The 18,903-nt window shown below is 39.9% G+C and overlaps 3 protein-coding genes across 8 annotated transcripts in view; 2 read left to right on the top strand and 1 right to left on the bottom strand.

Annotated features, from left to right (window-relative positions):
* The first annotated feature begins 172 nt into the window (after positions 1-172).
* hnrnpub (heterogeneous nuclear ribonucleoprotein Ub) lies at positions 173-8,850 on the top strand. Its single transcript, XM_057352430.1, has 13 exons — positions 173-769; positions 1,913-2,027; positions 3,455-3,528; positions 3,651-3,790; positions 3,895-3,994; positions 4,116-4,228; positions 4,306-4,569; positions 4,686-4,805; positions 4,878-5,175; positions 5,291-5,560; positions 5,698-5,960; positions 6,045-6,140; positions 6,320-8,850. Exons 1-13 carry the CDS (start codon positions 310-312, stop codon positions 6,368-6,370), a joined length of 2,364 nt encoding a protein of 787 aa, XP_057208413.1. The 5' UTR covers positions 173-309; the 3' UTR covers positions 6,371-8,850.
* Positions 8,851-9,350: 500 nt separating this feature from the next.
* Positions 9,351-11,015, bottom strand: lft1 (lefty1). Its single transcript, XM_057353743.1, has 4 exons — positions 10,748-11,015; positions 10,362-10,605; positions 10,010-10,249; positions 9,351-9,806 (listed from the first exon to the last, which is right to left on the bottom strand). The coding sequence occupies exons 1-4, from the start codon at positions 11,013-11,015 to the stop codon at positions 9,482-9,484; spliced, it is 1,077 nt and encodes a 358-aa protein (XP_057209726.1). The 3' UTR covers positions 9,351-9,481.
* A 2,944-nt stretch (positions 11,016-13,959) lies between these two features.
* Positions 13,960-18,903, top strand: part of cdc42bpab (CDC42 binding protein kinase alpha (DMPK-like) b) — a 48,019-nt gene continuing 43,075 nt past the window's right edge. For 2 of the 6 annotated variants that reach the window (XM_057352272.1, XM_057352270.1), the window contains exon 1: positions 13,960-15,207. In XM_057352272.1, the coding sequence (XP_057208255.1) occupies positions 15,030-15,207 (178 nt within the window). In that variant the 5' untranslated portion in view covers positions 13,960-15,029. The remainder of the gene's footprint in view (positions 15,208-18,903) is intronic. The other 4 variants (XM_057352273.1, XM_057352269.1, XM_057352274.1 and 1 more) reach the window with 2 other exon arrangements.

Genomic DNA, 18,903 nt, shown 5'->3' with positions numbered 1-18,903 from the left:
TAAAGTCTAGACTCCAGCGTATCGAGCCCAAATGAACAGCGCGTTTGTTGGTCTTTGTCGAGTCTGCTACAATGATGATTACGGTAGATCACGCCCATGTCCTTTCAGCTCAGTTGCGCTCGGGAGGGGTCTAGAACTAAAGGCGCTATAGGATTGTTTTGCCGGTAGAAAGACGCAGAGCCACCGCGTTTGTGCGCAAGACGAAGAAGAAAGGACGCAGGGTTGCATAGCGCGGGGTAAACAGCAAATTTTTACCACCAAGTCCTTTGTTTTTAAACATAGCGAAACCATCTACACTAAAACGACAACATGAGTGAAATCAACGTAAAAAAGCTCAAGGTAAACGAGCTGAAGGACGAGCTCAAGAAGCGTCAACTCTCCGACAAGGGATTGAAGGCCGAGCTAATGGAGCGGTTACAGGCCGCGCTCGACACGGAGGCCCTGGCCGGAGATGATGAACAACCTGCAGAGGCACAAGAAAACGAGCCTGATGGAGATGCCGTTGCCCCCGAACAAGAAGATATGAAAGAAGAAGCGCCAGATGCAGAGGGAGAAAGCATGGAGGCCGAAGAACAAAATGGAGACACAGCCGAGTCGGCAGCTGTAGTGGGTGATGGTGAGGACCTCGGTCAAGACGACGGAATGGGCGAAGAGGAGGATGGGGATGCCGGGGTGGAAATGGACAAAGAATTTGACGAGGAGGAAGACGACGATATCATAGACAAAATTGACGATGAAGATGGTGAGCCAGAATCCCATCCAGTAGAGGGTGAGTTTTGCGTTTGAAAATTGCTTTCTTCAACGCCGAGAGCGTCGTGTATTCACGTGCACTTTGAAGCCGGTGAGATTGTCGTTTAGCATCAGGGGTTAGCCGTTAGCCGCTGGCTATTGTGTTGAAGGGCGTGCTAGCTAGCGTGCTAAGTCACGTTTGCTTCAGTTTACGTGCTCATTTGCGCTATGTGCTAGTTTTCCAAACGTATGCAGTGTATATTTGTCGTGTAAGTTTGCCGATTGATTTGATTTTTGTTTGTTTGACTCTGTGGTAGAAATTCTCACCAAGCGTAACTGTTAACGTTGCTCCAAATCATTCATGTGAGCTTTTCGTCGTTAGCGGATGGTTGGCTATATATTAACGGTGTGCTTTTAAAGTTATATTTTCAGTGCGTTCCGTGGTAGTTAAAACTACTATTGTTGTTCCAGTGGTTTAGTCGGTTTATAGTTCGGTTAACTAGTTTATTGTCTCGTGAGATAACCGAAATATCCTCGTTGCATGCTCGATGCGGGCCGCGCTCGCGCTGACTCAGAACTTTCTCTGCAGATATTCTAGTGATGTGGGCAATATGTGCAGGGAATATTGTTAAATAAACGTATGATCGGCAAAACAGTTAGGATTGCTATCCGGATGGTGGGAGAATACGTTCACTCAAATGAATAGACTAAAAGAAAGGGGTGTTTCGTTTTTGTTACTGCGTCGTAATGGACCTCCGTGCGGGGTCACATTAGGTAACTACTGTAACGTTGTTGCTGTAATCCGCTTTTTTTGTTGCAGGGATTTGTTGTAAACGTTGGCGGGTTAGAAGGTTAAATAAACCAACCCCCCTGTGAGTGCATTACATATTTTAGAGAATCAACAAACACACATTGTCAAATAATTGTCCCATCCATAGCAATTCACTTCACGTTTTTGTCGTCTCTGGTTTTTGCAACAAGACCAGAGCTTGTAGTCATTCTACAGGTTGGTTTATGAATGTCATGATGATATTTCCAAGCAAACTATTCTGTCTGATCAGAGGTGGTCGGTTCATTTTGTATTACTCTGGAAAGTCCGAGCACTCCTAGTCGTGTGGGCCACCCTTAAACCCAGGGTCCAACACGTCCGGGCATTTCATTACTGTTTGTTTTATTTTCAAAGGGGATGCGGACAAAGACAACAGTGCTGATCAGAAGAATAAGAAGGGTGTTAAGAGACGCCGGGAGGAACATGGAAGGGGCTACTTTGAATTTATTGAAGAAAGCAAATACAGCCGGTAAGGATGGAAATATGGCCTTCATTATACCTGAAGTGCCACTTTTAATATATATTGGCTTTAAGCGCCAATACCTTACCTTTACAATGCAACCCTCATCTACCTCTTAAGTAAAGTAAAAGCTCTGTTTGAGGGTCATTCCTGGCTAATAAAAACACCTCGCCTTCTGCACAAGCAACAAGATAGTGAACATCTATAATGTTAAAGAGTGCTCAGATGGAAAATATGTGTATATTTATTATTACACACGATATTGCGCGTGTGGCGATTCAGACAGCGAACAAAGGATGCGGCTTCTGTCATGACGGAGGGGGAGGGCCAGCGACGTATATTGACAAAGAGTAATGACTGGGGGTAGTTATGTGATGATTTTGTGAAGATGCACGGGAGGGTGGTCGGGGTTGTTTTTCAATCTTTGGATCTGCCTTCGTCGTGTGTATGATAGGTTGTTTTTACTCTATCGTTGTATTTTTTTTCATGATGCTTTTTTCTTGTTATCTGGTTGTTTGTATAATGTAATTCGTCAGATGTTTGAATGTTATGTTATTTTAAGAATGAAACTTTGTAGCGATGTAGTTTTATTTTCTGTTTTTATTTATTTGTGTTTTTTTAAAGAAGTGTTAAAAATCTGCAATAACTTTTCCATTTGTTGTTTTTCCATTCCTAGTCAATAGGTAAGTACAACCAAACCTTTGCTGAGGGCCATATTGACTTGGGTCATTTTAGGACGTTTGTAACTTACTTTTGGCGTGTACTTTTTTGAAGTGTGTGGTATCTGACAAAATTGTAGACCGGATATGTTCATTAAGAATGTTCTGCTTAGTTTCAGATTTTTGCTTTGTGTACTGCTCCAGTACAGTAAGTAGATTTATGGACAAAAATGCTCAGTGCTCATGCACAGCGCGAGGAATTTGCTCTGTATTTTAGAGATGTTTAGCAAAAACAAGAGAACTCAAAGCAATTTAATGTATTTAAGTTTCAGCCGATGGGGAACTAAAGCATAAAACATTGAATGTAGCAGTATTTGTTCATGACAATAAAATTCAATCTTTACACTTCCCTAATAGCTTAAGCCATATATGCTATATAATGTACTGCGCAAGCTTGCATATGTTAAGTCTTAAAATAATATTGCCACTTGAAGAGTCTGTAACTATAGGCAAACACAAGGCACAAGCCTTTTTTCACATAGTTTAAGATTTTTTCCAGGTTTCACATAAGTCGTAAGCTGAACTGGTAAGCAGGGGTGGTAATTTGTAAAAGCAAATGTAAATTTGCAAAGAGTGCCATTGTAATGTAATGTACGTGCACTGTTGATGCTGCTGTGTCCATAAGGAAGGCCGCACCTTGGCATGAGTAGCATGCTAGCCTTCAGTCAATTTTTTGTCATTTCTCCATGTTTTGATTGCTTAATGCCTGTATTTCAGGTCCAAGTCTCCCCTGCCACCTCTGGAAGAAGAAGATGAAGAGTTTGATGACACCCTGGTCTGCCTGGATCCTTGTGAGTGCTGCTTATATATAGAGGTTTAGAGTTTTTTGGACAAAGATCTCACAGACAAGGACCGTGTAAAAAAAACTGGTTTGTTTTTGAACTAATGCATATTTTGTTGGTTGTCTCTTTAGACAATTGTGACCTTCATTTCAAAGTCTCCCGGGATCGCTACAGCGCCTCCTCTCTTACCATGGAGAGTTTTGCTTACCTTTGGGCAGGTGGTCGTGCCTCGTATGGTGTGAACAAGGGCAAAGCCTGTTTTGAAATGAAGGTGATTACTGCTCCACTTTATGTACTTTGATCAAAAAAGAAAAGATGAATTTGGGGTAGGCACCAATTCAATGCATTATTTATACACATCTTCTGCAATTACAGATCACAGAGAATATTCCAGTTAAGCATGTAAACAGCAAAAGCATGGACGTCCATGATGTCCTTATTGGCTGGTCTCTGGCTAATGCAACTCTTTTACTTGGTAAGCACGGCATCTGATGTATTACATGCATTATGCGGATGCATATTTTGCTTGCAGTAATGCTTGTATTGCTATTTTTATGACCCCTTTTCATAGAACATGTGTGACTTTACTGTTCTAGGTGAGGAGGAAAATTCCTACTCTTATTCCAGCAAAGGAAAGAAGACCACAAACTGTGTGACCGAAGACTACGGGGAGAATATGGAAGAGAATGATGTCATAGGCTGCTTTATTGTAAGATCACATGATTTTCCTCGAGTTCAAGTATGTTCCTATTCTATTATATTATATATGTTTTTTTTCTCCCCTAGAATTTCGAAGCAGCTGAAGTGGAAATTTCATATTCCAAAAATGGCAAGGACCTTGGTGTGGCTTTCAAGGTCGATAAGGAATCATTGGCTGGAAAAACTCTGTTCCCTCATGTTCTCTGCCACAACTGTGCTGTTGAGTTCAATTTTGGTCAGATGGAGACCCCGTTCTTTCCTCAGGTGGAGGGCTTCACCTTCCTGCAGCAAATTCCTCTGGATGTGCGGGTCAGGGGACCCAAGGGACCTGAGACCAAGAAAGATTGTGAGGTATGAGTTTTTAAACCTTTAAACTTCCACAAAACAAACAAAATGTATAAATGCTATTCTGGTTTCTAATGATTGAATGATTATTAAATAAATGTGATCGCCGTGTTTGTTTTTAGGTGATTGTCATGGTTGGCCTGCCTGGAACTGGAAAGACTGCATGGGTGAAGAAACACGTCGAAGAGAACCCTGGGAAGTACAACATCCTTGGCACCAATACCATATTGGAAAAGATGATGGTGAGAATTATTCTTTAATCTTGTCTTAATTTCCTCATTTTTCTCGTATCTAATTTCCTCTCTTGGTCTTAGATTGGTGCAATGAAACGACAGGACAAAGACACAACAAAGCTCTCTGCCATCTCACAGCGTGCTCCTCTGTTCCTGGGCAAGTTCATTGAAATTGCCGCCCGTAAAAAGAGAAACTACATCTTGGATCAGACGAACGTCTCTGCTCCGGCCCAAAGACGGAAGATGTGTCTTTTTGCTGGCTTTCAGCGCAAAGCTGTAGTGGTTTTCCCCACAGATGAGATCTACAAGGAGAGGACACAGAAGAAAGCAGAAACAGATGGCAAAGATGTACCCGAACATGCTGTTCTTAAAATGAAGGGTATGGCATGAGGTCACATCTTTCCTTTACACCCCTTTTATCATTGTTCTTATTTAAAGGCATGTATAGTTGAATCATCAGAGAGACAAATGGTTGCCTGTTATCTCTTTTACAGGAATCTACACACTACCTGAAGCAGGGGACTGCTTCTCGGAGGTCACCTATGTGGAGTTGCAGAAGGAGGAGGCCACCAAGCTTTTAGAACAATACAAGGAAGAGAGTAAGAGTGCTTTGCCGCCAGAGAAGAAAGTCAACCAGGGTGCTGTTACCCCTAAAAAGCTTAGCGGTCGAGGAAAAGGGCCCAAGAACCAGTTCGGACGGGGTGGTGGTCCAGGCCCTCGTGGGGGTAGGGGTGGATTCCAGAACCGTGGAAACTTCAGAGGAAGTAAGAGTCCATTTTTGATGAGTAGCCAAGATTTGTTTTATTTTCATGTAATGAGATGTCTGTAGGCGAATAAGAAGTTAAATTTTAAACTAAGTCATAAAAGCTCTAAACATGCAATTGTCTCTTATCCCTTTCAGTGCCAGCACCTCGTGCTGGTTATAACAGACCTTTGCATGGCTTCTTGCCACCGCCACCTGCCTTCCGAGGTAGATTTCATAGCCGAGGCAACTTTAACAGAGGCGGTGGAATGCCTAACCGGGGTATGGCTCAAAGAGGTGGATTCAGGGGTAACATGAATAACAGAGGTGGAGGAATGTCCCGCGGAGGACACGCAAACAGAGGAAATATGAATCGCGGTGGTGGACAAGGTGGACCTAACCAAAGAGGAAACTTCCAACAGGTTGATTAAGATTTTCCAAAACGTAGGAGAGCTTAGAATGCACAGATCTGATATTAACATTGAGATTTTTACCATTTATTTTAGAAGCAGCGTGGCAGAGGCAACCAGCAGAACCGTGGTGGTTTTGGCAACAAAAATGGATCTTACGCACAGTCCTTCAACCAGAGCTGGCAACAAGGGGTGAGTTGAATTTGAAACTATACTTTGTAATATTGTGAGGATGAGTGCTAACATTATGCACAATAACAAGGTCAAAATCAAACCTATCAAAACGTGAGTATTAATGAAGAAATCCATACGACACAGAGACTTGATAAATAACAATCATCATTGACTAATGAAACTCTTTCTCCTTTTAGTTCTGGAACCAGAAACCATGGAATCAACAGTATCATCCAGGATATTACTGAGCGGACATTTGTATAAAAGACTGGTGGCCTTTGGCGTGGTGAGATGATCAGCCACGGAATAACCATCCACTTTTACGTTTTTTTATTGGAAGTCCATTTTTTAATTAGAGAAGCAAGTGACATACAAACATTCCATCTCTGAAGTGAACATTCTATGTTCTCCATAGATGTGTGATAGGTTCACTCGCTCAGATTTTTGTAAAATGTGTTTTCCCCCTTTTGTTTTATATCACATCTTTGAAATTGTTATATCAGGAATTGTAGCATTTGTCTTATTAGTGGAATGCTTTGAATTTCAGGGGTGTGAGTTTTATTCTTTACAATGTCATTTTTACTAAATGTAAATTATTGTTTTCAAGGTTTTTGTAGAATTGTAGTGTTTAAGAATTCCACAGAACCCTAATCATTTTAGAAGTTTCTGGCAATGAACGCATCCATATTTACACTGTAACTCGGCACTATCAGTGAAGGTTTGACATTGTTTTATATTTACTTTTTACAGATCCAAGTTTGTTTGTGTTTATTATCCCAACCTGTAATAGTTAAACATCATAGGTTTGCAATAAATGTGCTTGCTTTTCTATGACTTTTATGGCTTTGACTGATATCTTTAACAATCTACATCAAAGGCATTAAAGAGCCTTTGAATGTCAGTCTGATTTGGCTCTTAATTCAGACCTTTTAATTGTCTTTCTGTATGCAAAAGACAATTTTTAATGGTCTTTGGTCAGATTATAATGGTTTAAGAATGTTTTTAAGCATTCAAATGTAAGAAATATCAAAAAAATGCATAGCACAGTTTAAACTATTTTCTGCTGTATGTTTTATCTATAAAGCTAAGAGAAGTCACATTGAAACTTGGATATTTATTAAACTTGTACATCATTTTACATATTCAAAAAATGCTTTGACTCCTGCGTTGCTGTGACTCCTGCGTTGCTGTAGGTCTCAGTTTTGTAAACAATGCCTTGGCCTAACAAAGTCTATTAACCTAACGCAATGCAAGACATTTCTGGGCATTACCTCTGCAAATAATAAGTTCATCATTGCAGATTGCAAGATTTACGGTTCATTTTAGGGAACATTTAGAAGCTACAAATCTACAATGGCTTTCTATTAATTATTTGGTGTACATTTGTATTCTCTGAATCCAACAAAATTTTCTCTGCAGAATTCCTGGAATGTTTGTAAAAATCTTAATGCCAGCCACAATTATACATTTGTCCATTTAACCGCGCACTTAACCGGTTTCTCTGCATGAAACTTGTATAATATTATTTATAGGCATAATACAACTTTACCTATCTTCAGGCCATTTCACTCCAAGACAAAACTTGCTCACATAAAAATTTTGTGACCGTGGCCTTGATGTCTATTAAGATGCAACATACAACACAAAGGAAGTCATTTTGAAATGTATTCAAATGCATAATCGGTGTTCTACCAGATTGAGCTGTAAAATACTGCTTAATTTAAACTCGCATCACCATTTCAGAATTCTGTAAGTATGCAGTTATATATTAGAGCTCCCAATTCAATTGGAATTCATCCAAATCAATAAGACATATGTGACCCTGGATCACAAAACCAGTCTTAAGTAGCACGGGAACATTTTTAGTAAAAGACAAAAATACATTGTGTGGGTCAAGATTATCGATTTTTCTTTTATGCCAAAAATCATTAGGATATTAAGTAAAGATCATGTTCCATGAAGATATTTTGTAAATTTCCTACCTTAAATATATAAAAACTTTATTTTTGTGAGTGGATGGTCTGCCACAGTGCCCCTGATTAACAACTTCAAAGGCAATTTTCTCAATATTTTGATTTTTTTGCACTCTCAGATTCCTGAGTTTTAAACGGTTGTATCTCACCCAGATATTGTCCTATTCTAACAACTCATACATCTATAGAACGTTTATTTATTCATCTTTCAGATTATGTAAAAATCTCAATTTCGAAAATTGACCCATAAGACTGGTTTTGTTGTCCAGGGTCACATATAGTGTACATGTACATTAGGACAGGCCCTTGACTCTTTATAATGAATCTGGTAAGTGGCAAAGGGCAGCTATTTTTTACTTACAAGTTGTGTAATTGCTCATTATGTAATGATATTAAATGAAATATTTTGTTGAATTGCACACAGATTGAATTGGAGAAATTTGTGTTATTCAGGATGTTTTGTTTTTAATTGTTTTCTGTGGTGAGATTCTTTGTCCGAAGATTTTAATAGCATGGCATGAGGGAATTTGTGATACTGTTTAACTGTACATAGACCTTGCCTGTGCAAAAGACACAATTTTGAGGATGAGGAATTCCTTTATTAAACAAAATGTGTTGTGGCGTTGTGTGTTCTGCAGATGGCACATTGTCCAGTTTTTGAAATTTGTATGGATTTTTTGAGAAAACCAATGTTTCATTTTTTATAATGTAAAGGAGTGTGCCATTAAATAATGAAATAAACCTCTGATGGATAATATGCGATAAGTCATGCTTGCTAGTTTTTGTTTAAAAGTGTCATAATCAATGTTAAATAAATTTGCTGCAGTATTTACTTAATTAGATCAAACCATTATTGGCCAATTGATTATGGGAATAAAACTTTATTAAAAAAAGACTGATATTTTAGGAAACTGTGTTTACCATTGTAATGATTTGAAAGGTTAATACTCTGCTTATATGAATAAGGAACAACTTAACCTGCCTATCAATCTCTTTTAAACTGCATTGTTTTGTTTAATAAGTGTTTACCTGTGTAAACTACTGTATTTACGTCTGCTCTCCATGTGGCCAACTGCAAACATTGGAATATGCAAACCTTGAATTGGTTGTCCAAGAGAAAATACAACGGTGTCAATGAAAAATAGTTTAATTTATATTCAGTCATAGTGAAATATACAACAAACCCATTCTATTTACTGGTCAAAATATAACATCTACAGATTAATCTCAACACTCGTGGCGTCATATAAAATGCAAAAATAAATGCATATCAACAATATTTACAAATGTATACAAAGTGCTTGAGGTATTTTAAGGGTTAAGTTGCCAACACCCTCGATCACTTATAGTGCGTCAAGAAGACTTGTCGATGACAAAATGGCACTTTCATACAACTGAAATATTATCCATTGCGCATCCACACTTTTCAACAATCATATTTGGGAATTCGGCCACCTCGATCTCAGTATAATCTCCCTTTTTGACTAAATACATCATAGGTAGCGGCGCGCTCTCCACAACCGCGCACTTCCGCTCCCCGTAACCGTAGTTACGCCTGGGCTGCCGACAGCCGCCCGTGCACCTGAACGCCTGATAGCCGGACGGCTCGATGATCCAGTACTGGGTCCATGTGAGTTCTCGGAAATTGATGAAGAATTTTTCCCTGCAGCACATGCCGCTGTCTTTGTTGTGTTCACAGTCTCCACTAGACCTGCAACGCAAATAACAATAATTATTGACACATTGTCCTCGTTACGAACCTGTTTTGGACGTTCTTCGGAAAACATTTTTAACGTGATATATGTGATGCCTATTTAATACCTAAATATATGCAACAATTTTGCTATTGACGCAATAATGAAGGAATTGAATGATTAATTACTATTCGAAAAAAGCAAAAGAATTCACGCTTACCCAAACTCTTCGAGGTTGAGGGTGTAAAGAACAAGCTCGGGGTTTCCCAAGGTGTTGTCATTTGGATCTTGCGTTGTGAAGTGGACACACTTGGCCATCTCTGCCGCGTAACTGCCGGGTCTCTCGCCCTCGATCCACACCTCAAGGTGCATGGGCATCTCCATTCTGCTCTTTGACCAATATTGCACCGCCTGAGTGACATCAAAGCTTTTCCAGCCCGTTTCGTGAATGGGAATCAACCTGAGTAGTTGATGGGTGTGACAATTAGTATGCATGCTCCTTAACGCCTATCACTTGTGGCATTACCATAATGAGGAAAGAGTAATGACTGTCTGTGGCCGTCTGTGCTTACCTGGAGTCTACTAGTGAAGTTCGGTTCGACCCGTTCTCCAGGATTTCCACCCAGTAGATGCTCACCCGGGCGTTGTTGACGGGTCTGTGGCCCTTTCTCTCGGGCATGGAGCGCTTATGTGGGGCTTTCTTGAACAGCTTCATTTCTGCCATCGTCACTTCGCTGTTGTCCGGAATCCTTGATTTCATCTCAAAGACCACACGTTGACGTGTCGTGTCAGAGTATATAAACTGACCAGAGATGTCTGGGGAAGATATGCAAATAAAGAAATAAATAATAAGCAATTAAGTTGTTACATTTTATAATATTTTATATCATTGTACTGGTTCTTCTTGACAAATATTGCATTTTACATTGTGCCATTTCATTTTGCAATATTTTCTTACCTGCATTGCCAGGGATTCCCCTCAGGATGCCTGCTAAACTCGGAAGAGAGCGGCGTTTCCTTGCATGGTGCAGTTTCAGCATTGAAGTGTATTTGTTCTTAATGTGCGCTGGAATCACCAAGTTCTCCAAATCCCTCTTGTGTATTTTCGGAGCCTCACTAAGTCCAAGTTTCTCCAGCATGGCGTCCTTCATATCTTCGTGAGTGAACCCCTTCACCATGGCGAAAAGTGCTGCGTAAAGAAGGCAAACGGCGCGGATGGAGGACATCTTTCACGTGAAGGTGCTGGATCGGTTGTGAAGCTGTTCGGTTCTCTAGTTGAGATGGCTGGCCTTTGACAGCGGTCCGTCCTTATATGCACCCACCAGACCCCCAGTTGTTCACACTTGGACAAAGGGGGCGGCGACTGACATCAGAAGGAAGGTGATACATAAAAGCTACGTTTTATCGGAGAAATGAATGTAGAACTTCAATCTAAACTGTAAAATATAAATAAGACTTTAGGTAATATAGTACTACAATAAACGGTACGTTTCTACAAAACATGCATAAAGACAATAGATAGATAGATAGATAGATAGATAGATGATAGATAGATAGATAGATAGATAGATAGATAGATAGATAGATAGATAGATAGATAGATAGATAGATAGATAGATAGATAGATAGATAGATAGATAGATAGATAGATAGATATAGATAATATTTAGTTTTGTGTAATTAAATAACTGACAACATTTCATTATGCGAGGGTCTTTATGAAATACCCACCAGGAGCCACAGGACTCCTTTGAAATATGGGCAATATTAACAATTTTGTTCAACATTGCCACATGATCACATTATTGTTCATATCGTCTAGACCTATACCAGACACAGAGAAACTCAAACATTCAGTTTGCATATGTTGATGTAGCACCCTTGTTCCTCATGTGTACATTCCCCTGGACATTGTAAAACATTCCTAGTCTGGCAAGAGTCTGTCAGTTGGGATTTTTCAGTCTCTCTATCTAACAGCCATTCATTGATCACCCTTGCTGTGGGCCGATCATCATTGGGTGGCCTGAGGGATTAGATGTTTATTCCGAGACCACCTTCCTTCTACTTGATACACAGATTAAAATTATTAGGCAAACAGACTTTTTAATACAGGGTTGCAGAACGGATGTGGATTGGGAGGCTCTTCACAGGTTGGTGATTATCTGATTCCATTGCCAGATTTGTCATGCCTTGTTTGGTCACACTAACATTAGAAGAGGGGCTAGTGGCACTGAGGGCCCAGTGTCTTAGTTTGTGTATTGGCCCCTCTATTTGCTCTAAGATGTCAGACAGACTAAAGAAGCTCACAGGAAGAACGGATGACAAATGACTGGCTGGAGATGGAGGCAAATTAATGCAATACAAATGCAGAAGCAGACAAAAGAGCTCACTGTTTGAGCCCACAGGAGTATTACCATATCTGCTGTAAAACATTATTATTAGTAGCTATTGAGCTAGTTTACAAAAAGGCACATCTTTTTCAGATTTTGTTTTAGATTGTTTGCCTGACCATCTTGTAGTCTTGGACTGTGAACTTAAATAAATCAGTTTAAGGACTTTTAAAAATGGAAATAATATAAATGTATAGTGCCCTAAATTTACACAATCTAAACATTTATTTTATTTATATACACATTTTTATTGTTAATGGCCATGTAAACGTTCTTGCCACTAAAACAGTCTAGGGACGTTCTTGACTGCCCATCGGTTCAGTAGCCTACAATACACATGATTCGTACATCAGTAAATTGAAGTCCCGAATCCTTCTGTGATTTTTGCCAGTCTTCTTTTCTTCCCTTGTTATTTTGAGACCCTTTGGTCAATATAAGTACCATCTAATTCACACGGGTAGTACATCCCTTATCAAAGGACGGAGATACATGCCAATCAACAAAACTCGCGCTTATTAACACCTCTCGACTACATACGAAAGACGCTTCTATTGAAACGCATCCCGACTCGGTTTGATAAAACAACAAACAATTCAATAGTTGCGTCAGAAAGCTAATGGCTGTAAATATTGCTGCGCTCTTTCTGTCAATGTCATTCATAATTGTGAAATATAGTAGCCTATAATAATTTCTTAAAATCTGATATTTCTAACTAAACGCGCAAAAAGGTTTATTGTATGACCTAATTCTCAAGCTCAACCCAAATTAATAATTGAATGTTAACTTCCTGTTCAACATCCTGCCGGAGTTTGGTTCTAACAACAAATGTTGTTACATGAAAGAGGTGATTAGCACCCTATTATGTCTGGTGTGGCAGTTGTCAGATTCACAGTCATATGTGTCTATGACTTTTTTGTCTATGAAAAAAGCCACATCGAGAAAAGAAGAGGTCATGCTTTCAAACGTCAAAACCCTCGCACGTGAACAGCTGTATCCTATTGTATGAAAAAGAGTGTTTACATCATTGTTTGATGTGGCAAATGTTTTTCCACTATACCGTTTGAAAAATTAAACACCAAGTGAACAGCTGGCAAGTGAATATTTTTTTACACATTGGGGGCAGGCTTGCGATCTAGATCTCCTTTCAATTTGCATTATAGCCTATGCAATGCAGCCAATGGCTTTAATCATATAAATGACTGGAATACACTACAAGACTTTTTAAATCTGAACGGATTTTTGTAAAACTAGACATCATACACTTACAGACTTTTTGAAAGTTTCAGATAGAAACACACTAACTGATAAAATCTGCACTGGCACAGACTTTCTGCAACAAGTCCAGACTGAAAATCTGGGCAACATCTGAGCAAAACTCTTGTATTGTATTTTAGCCTTAAGTTAGGGATATGCTATTTAAAAAAATACAATGGCATCTCTGCATAAGTGAAATTAAAATTTATTAGACAAATCGATATGTCTTGTTCTGCACACTGCAACTGCAGTGTAGACAATTGAACACAAGAGGGCGAACGTGCGCTGTTTTTAAGAATAACAAAGTTGCATTCTAACTGACAACATTTTTTTACACTGTTCTTTATGAATGCACATAGAAGTAAACGAAACTTATATAATAATTTTGGAATTAAAACAATGAAATGTAAAAAACATTGTATTTATTGTTACATTTTGTTTATTGAGTAAAGTCTAAAGAGAGATGTGTTGACCTTGTCCAGTGTCTTATTTATACTTGCTTATTTGATACCATCCACTTGTCAGACATCACTGTATCTCTTCCCATAACCATTAACAAATATTAATTAAGTGACAATTTGTTAGGCTATTCATTCATCAAAAGAGCATGACTGCACACATTAGACTAACGTTACCTTCAAACTATTTGTATTGCGCTGTGCGTGTGCGCGTGTTTTAATTGCCCCTTTAATTATTTACTGTTTGCTGTGCTGTGACTGCAATGAGAGATCACTAAGCAAAATAATATTATTGCACTCTTAAATATATAAAATATGGCTACAAGCAGTATATCCCAGCTGTAGCCTATATTCCTCCATTCCCGCAGCAGATGCCGTGACGGTCGCCATGATGATGTCGGGGTTTGCCTGCAGCAGCAGCAGCGAGCCGTGAGACGGAAACACGGCGACCGGGAGCAGAAGGGAAGGCAGAGTCCTCCACCGACATGAATGAGGACGCATATTTCCTCCTCCTCCTCCTCGCTACAAATCTTCCATCGACAAGTGCTTATTACCAAACAATTTTTTTAATAAACGTGCGCCCCCTCCGCCGCCGCGTAGAGGACAACGCGGTTCATATATGTAGAGAGGAATTGAAGGAAAAAACAGCTTGCTAAGGGTTTCGCAGTCCTGCCAGAGGAGGGGCATATGGGGCTTTGTAGCAATGCAGATCCCGTGCTGCTGATGCGCTTTTGTTACTGCATAATGGATAACCAAGGATATCACCATATCTCAAGGGATTGCTTTATACTTCTTTGGTGACTTCTTTTGTAAAAACGTATCGTTTCAAGGAGAAGCTGATATCTGGAGAAGGAAAAGGAATACGGCTTGGTTATAGTATACACGTCAAATCCACCGGCCAGGGCAGGGTCGATGGTTGTTGCAAGTTCTTTTTAATGCATCTACGGACTGCAAATGTATGATGTCGTGGAGTGATGTGGGCGAAAAGAACCATGACTGATCGCCTAAAGCTCGACGATCTTTGTCTACCTTGAGCCTTTAACTTGTTCCTTTTAAGGAGATTGCAGGCCGGTTGCCCATTTGCAACTGTGGGAGCAAATATTGACCAAACTCTGAGACATCAGCGCCGTTTGAAACCATGTCTGGAGAAGTGCGTTTGAAGAAGCTGGAGAAGCTGATTTTAGACGGCCCATCTCAGTCCAACAGCCAGTGCTTCAGCGTGGAGACCTTGTTGGATATTCTCGTTTGTCTTTACGATGAGTGCAGCAATTCTCCCCTCAGAAGAGAGAAGAATATTCTGGAGTTCCTGGAATGGGGTAAGATTTATGTTTTGCACGCCTTTTCTGTCATGTCGCGTAAACTGCACATATATTTTGAGGCCCAGTTGTCAGTGAACGACGCGCGAGAGGCTATTTTTTTGTTTTCTGACATCGGCCAGCTGTTTAAAAGACAAAGTTCCTGTAGGGAAAACTCATTGAGTTGTTTTCGAGGGGGGGATCAGGAATGCAGATGACATCATCGCAGGACTGGTTTGTGCATGAATGTGGAATGCGAGGCTCACCTTAACGCATCTTCCTGCTGAAACAAGGTGGATACAGTGTAGCCTGCGCAGTGTGCTTTCATTTGACATTGATGGCTAAATGGGCCACAGTGAAACTTTGCATTTTCAACATTGGAAAAGCACTCATCACTGTAGTTGAGTCAGACAGACACAAAGTTTTATGGGGGCAGAGTTCACGGTGTATCTGTAAATGATCGAAATCTCCAGCAAGTTTATGAATAGAGTAGCCGGATCCCAAAGGTCTATCAAAAATATGTTTTATAATACTTTCATCATTTGTTTACACTCGTACCATGCCAAATCCGTATGAAGGAGATTGAAGAACAACACTGGCCCCCATTGACTTCCATTGTATGCACACAAAACCACTGACATTTTTCGAAACATCTTATTTTTGCTTCCACAGAGGAAAGAGTCAACAGTTTTTAAATGACACGAAGGTGAATAAATGATGACAGAATTGATATTTTTGGGTAAGCTATCCCTTCACACCAATCAAAAGTTTGGTGTAACTTTCTGCTGTCATATGGTGTAACTTTCTGTCTGGTTTTGGTTCGCAGTACAGGTTATGAAAAGCTGCGTTTGGTGTCGTTGTTTACAGTCGTTTTGACTTGCTTGGTGCTCTGATTTAAATAGAAATGCAAATCCAACTTGCCATTCTGCAGTGTAGCTAGGCCTGTGTTCAGGTACTTGTAGTCAGTGCCAAATATAGTAATAGGTCTAGAGATGCAGGCAGGTGCAACACGCTGTGAGCAGGCAGGACGTAGTTTTAGATATTTGGAGGTTTTGTGCGTCATTATGTGTGTGTTTGTGTGACGGAGTGTGTGAGTGCCCTTTTCCTGTGGGGAGTCTCAGTAGGGCAACGCCAGGAAACTCGACTGAGCCGCTGGATCATGATGTCATACCGGGAAGCGGCTGGGCATTGTGTCTTTGGGGGGGCTTGACTATTTAAAGAGTTCACTCATGAACTCATTAGCACACATTCATTTGATTATTCACATTTTAACGAAGGCCGGAGAAGTGAAGTGGATTGTGACCAAGGTCAAATTTTGCTTCATGTCTAGCTTCTATATGACACACTAACACATTTTAAAGCATTCGTGTTAGGTCTGGCCTGACTTTTGAACCGAATGTAGATGAGGGGATATATTTGGCTGGTTGTTCTGGCTTTCTCTTTAAAGGGAAGCTCAAACAACTTTTGAGGAGCGATTGGTTTCTCATGCTTTAGGAAAGAAGTCAGCGATGAACATCCCACATTTAGCGCTGATGGATTGTAATGGGAGCCTTGAGGCCATCACAATGTGCCATAACGTAATGAGAATCACATGTACGTTGAGGCGAAGACACCAAGCTGAAATTATATGCGAAACCCCCCGGAATGTGACGGTCCTCCAGAGAAATACGCATAATGAATGATACATTCGCATTCTCTTTGCTTTGCCAACCAAGTCTAGACTATTGACCCAGAGCCATGTCGTATTGTTCGAAATATTTTTTTCATTGTGAAAGTATGAATTCATGAAGGCTTCCTGGGCTGTTCGTTGAAATAGATCTACAGCCAGCTGGCAGCCTGCTTTTCACTCTTTTTCCCTTGACTGACCCTATAGAAGATCGGAGGCAGCTCGGGGAATGTTTGACAGGGTTTTCCACATGATACATTCATAAAGCAGAGCAGTATTTTACACCGGTAATCCCTCAGACTCGCCACGTTCCAAACCTATGAGAATTTCGACTGTTGTTTATGGCTAACACATCTGTGTTAAAGCAAACTGGATTCAGGGGATAGTTCACCCAAAAATGAAAATTCTGTCATTATTTACTCACCCTCTTGTCATGTGAAACCTGTATGACTTTATTTCTACTGTAGAACACAAAAGAAGATATTTTGAATTAGGGCTGCACGATCATGGGTAAAATGATAATCAAGATTATTTTGCTCAAAATTTTAATCACGATTGATAAATACGATTATTTTGTCAGTTTAGAACTTTTGTTTTTAATTTCACTTCAGCATGTTTATTAGGCCTATACTTTACAGCCAATGAATACAGTATGTTATTATCTGCTGCCATTGAACGTCTTCAACACCGTATTTCCAAGCACGCAATCAATCATCTAAACACTCCTGCACAAAAATGAACATTTTGTGACCTTCGGAAATAAATCTTGCTACTCCATTTTTTCTTTTTCTTTTTTTCTTTTTTCATGAATCATTATTGTCTGTGGGTTTTGCAAAAAAGTAGAAAAATAATAGAAATGCAGTGAATCTTTTTTGTGTTTTTTTATTTCCTGTGAAGTGGGAGTTTAAAAGACTCAAAGCTTTCTGACCTTATCAGGAGTTTTGTGCTTGCTTTTAAAACATTAATATCACAACGGTTATGCTCAATTATTGTGGGAAGCATAAATCGTTATCACGGTTAAAAAAATCTATTAATCGTGCAGCCCTATTTTGAATAATGTTAGTAAATGAACAACGGCGGTGGTTCACAGGCATAAGCACATAATCGCAATCGTCGCAATATCATAGTCACAATCGATGGGGTGATTTACACATTAACCATGCAGCCCTGTTTATAATCTTCAAAAATATCATACTACTACCATGGTGTCATTTTTTTCATTATTCATTTGATATATTTTTTAATTGATTTAAATACTTTAAAAAATGGTGTGAATTTCATGGTATATAAATTTGGTAACCTTTGAATACCATTCAAAAAAGTATTAGTGTCTTACACTAGGGTACGGCCACAGGAATTCTTTGTTATATGTATAGCTCATCTGAAGTTACAATACTACTTCCAAACTCCCAAAATAACGCCTCTGCAATGTAGACCTCTGAATGCATTGTGTCTCTCTGTCACATGCCGTTTCTCTCGCAGAGGGCTTGGCTCACATCGCATCGCTCAGCTGTAATAGTATGGTTTAAAGCCAAAGATTTCACCTCCTCTCCCTCATTGGTTGCTTTCCACCCCTTTCTCGTTCCTCTGCACTTTCCTTCCATCACCACACCCTCTGGCGAGTTCGCTCTCATGCAGGAACATCGTATTTAGTGCTAACAATATACACACAGACGCCCGCCTATGCCTAAAGCTGTGGTATCCAGCAATCTGGTAGCGACCCTTGTTTTCGTTGTCGTCTATTTCTTGTAATTCATTCTAGACAGATGTTTAGTGTTTCACTAATAGAGATGTGTTATTCAAGATAAAGTCTTGTGTGCGGTGCATTGGTGCTCTGAGATGCTTGTAGATGAAAATTGCCGCACGCCACTTAGACTAAAGCCAATCTGTATAGAAGTGCTGACTCAGACCTTTTCCTCTATGCTGGTATGATGTGCAATGTGAGCGGATGAGCAGCTGTTTGGTGCCCACGCTGGGACGCTCTGTCCTCGATCTCTCTTTGCCTCCTCAGTGCATCCCAGGTCTCAGCAAGCGTCTGAGTCAGTCTTACA

The sequence above is a fragment of the Triplophysa rosa genome, linkage group LG15 (genome assembly GCF_024868665.1).
Source record: "Triplophysa rosa linkage group LG15, Trosa_1v2, whole genome shotgun sequence".
NCBI classification, from domain to species: domain Eukaryota; kingdom Metazoa; phylum Chordata; class Actinopteri; order Cypriniformes; family Nemacheilidae; genus Triplophysa; species Triplophysa rosa.
The sequence above is the reverse complement of the archived record's forward strand: the minus strand, read 5'-3'. Positions and strand labels throughout refer to the sequence as shown.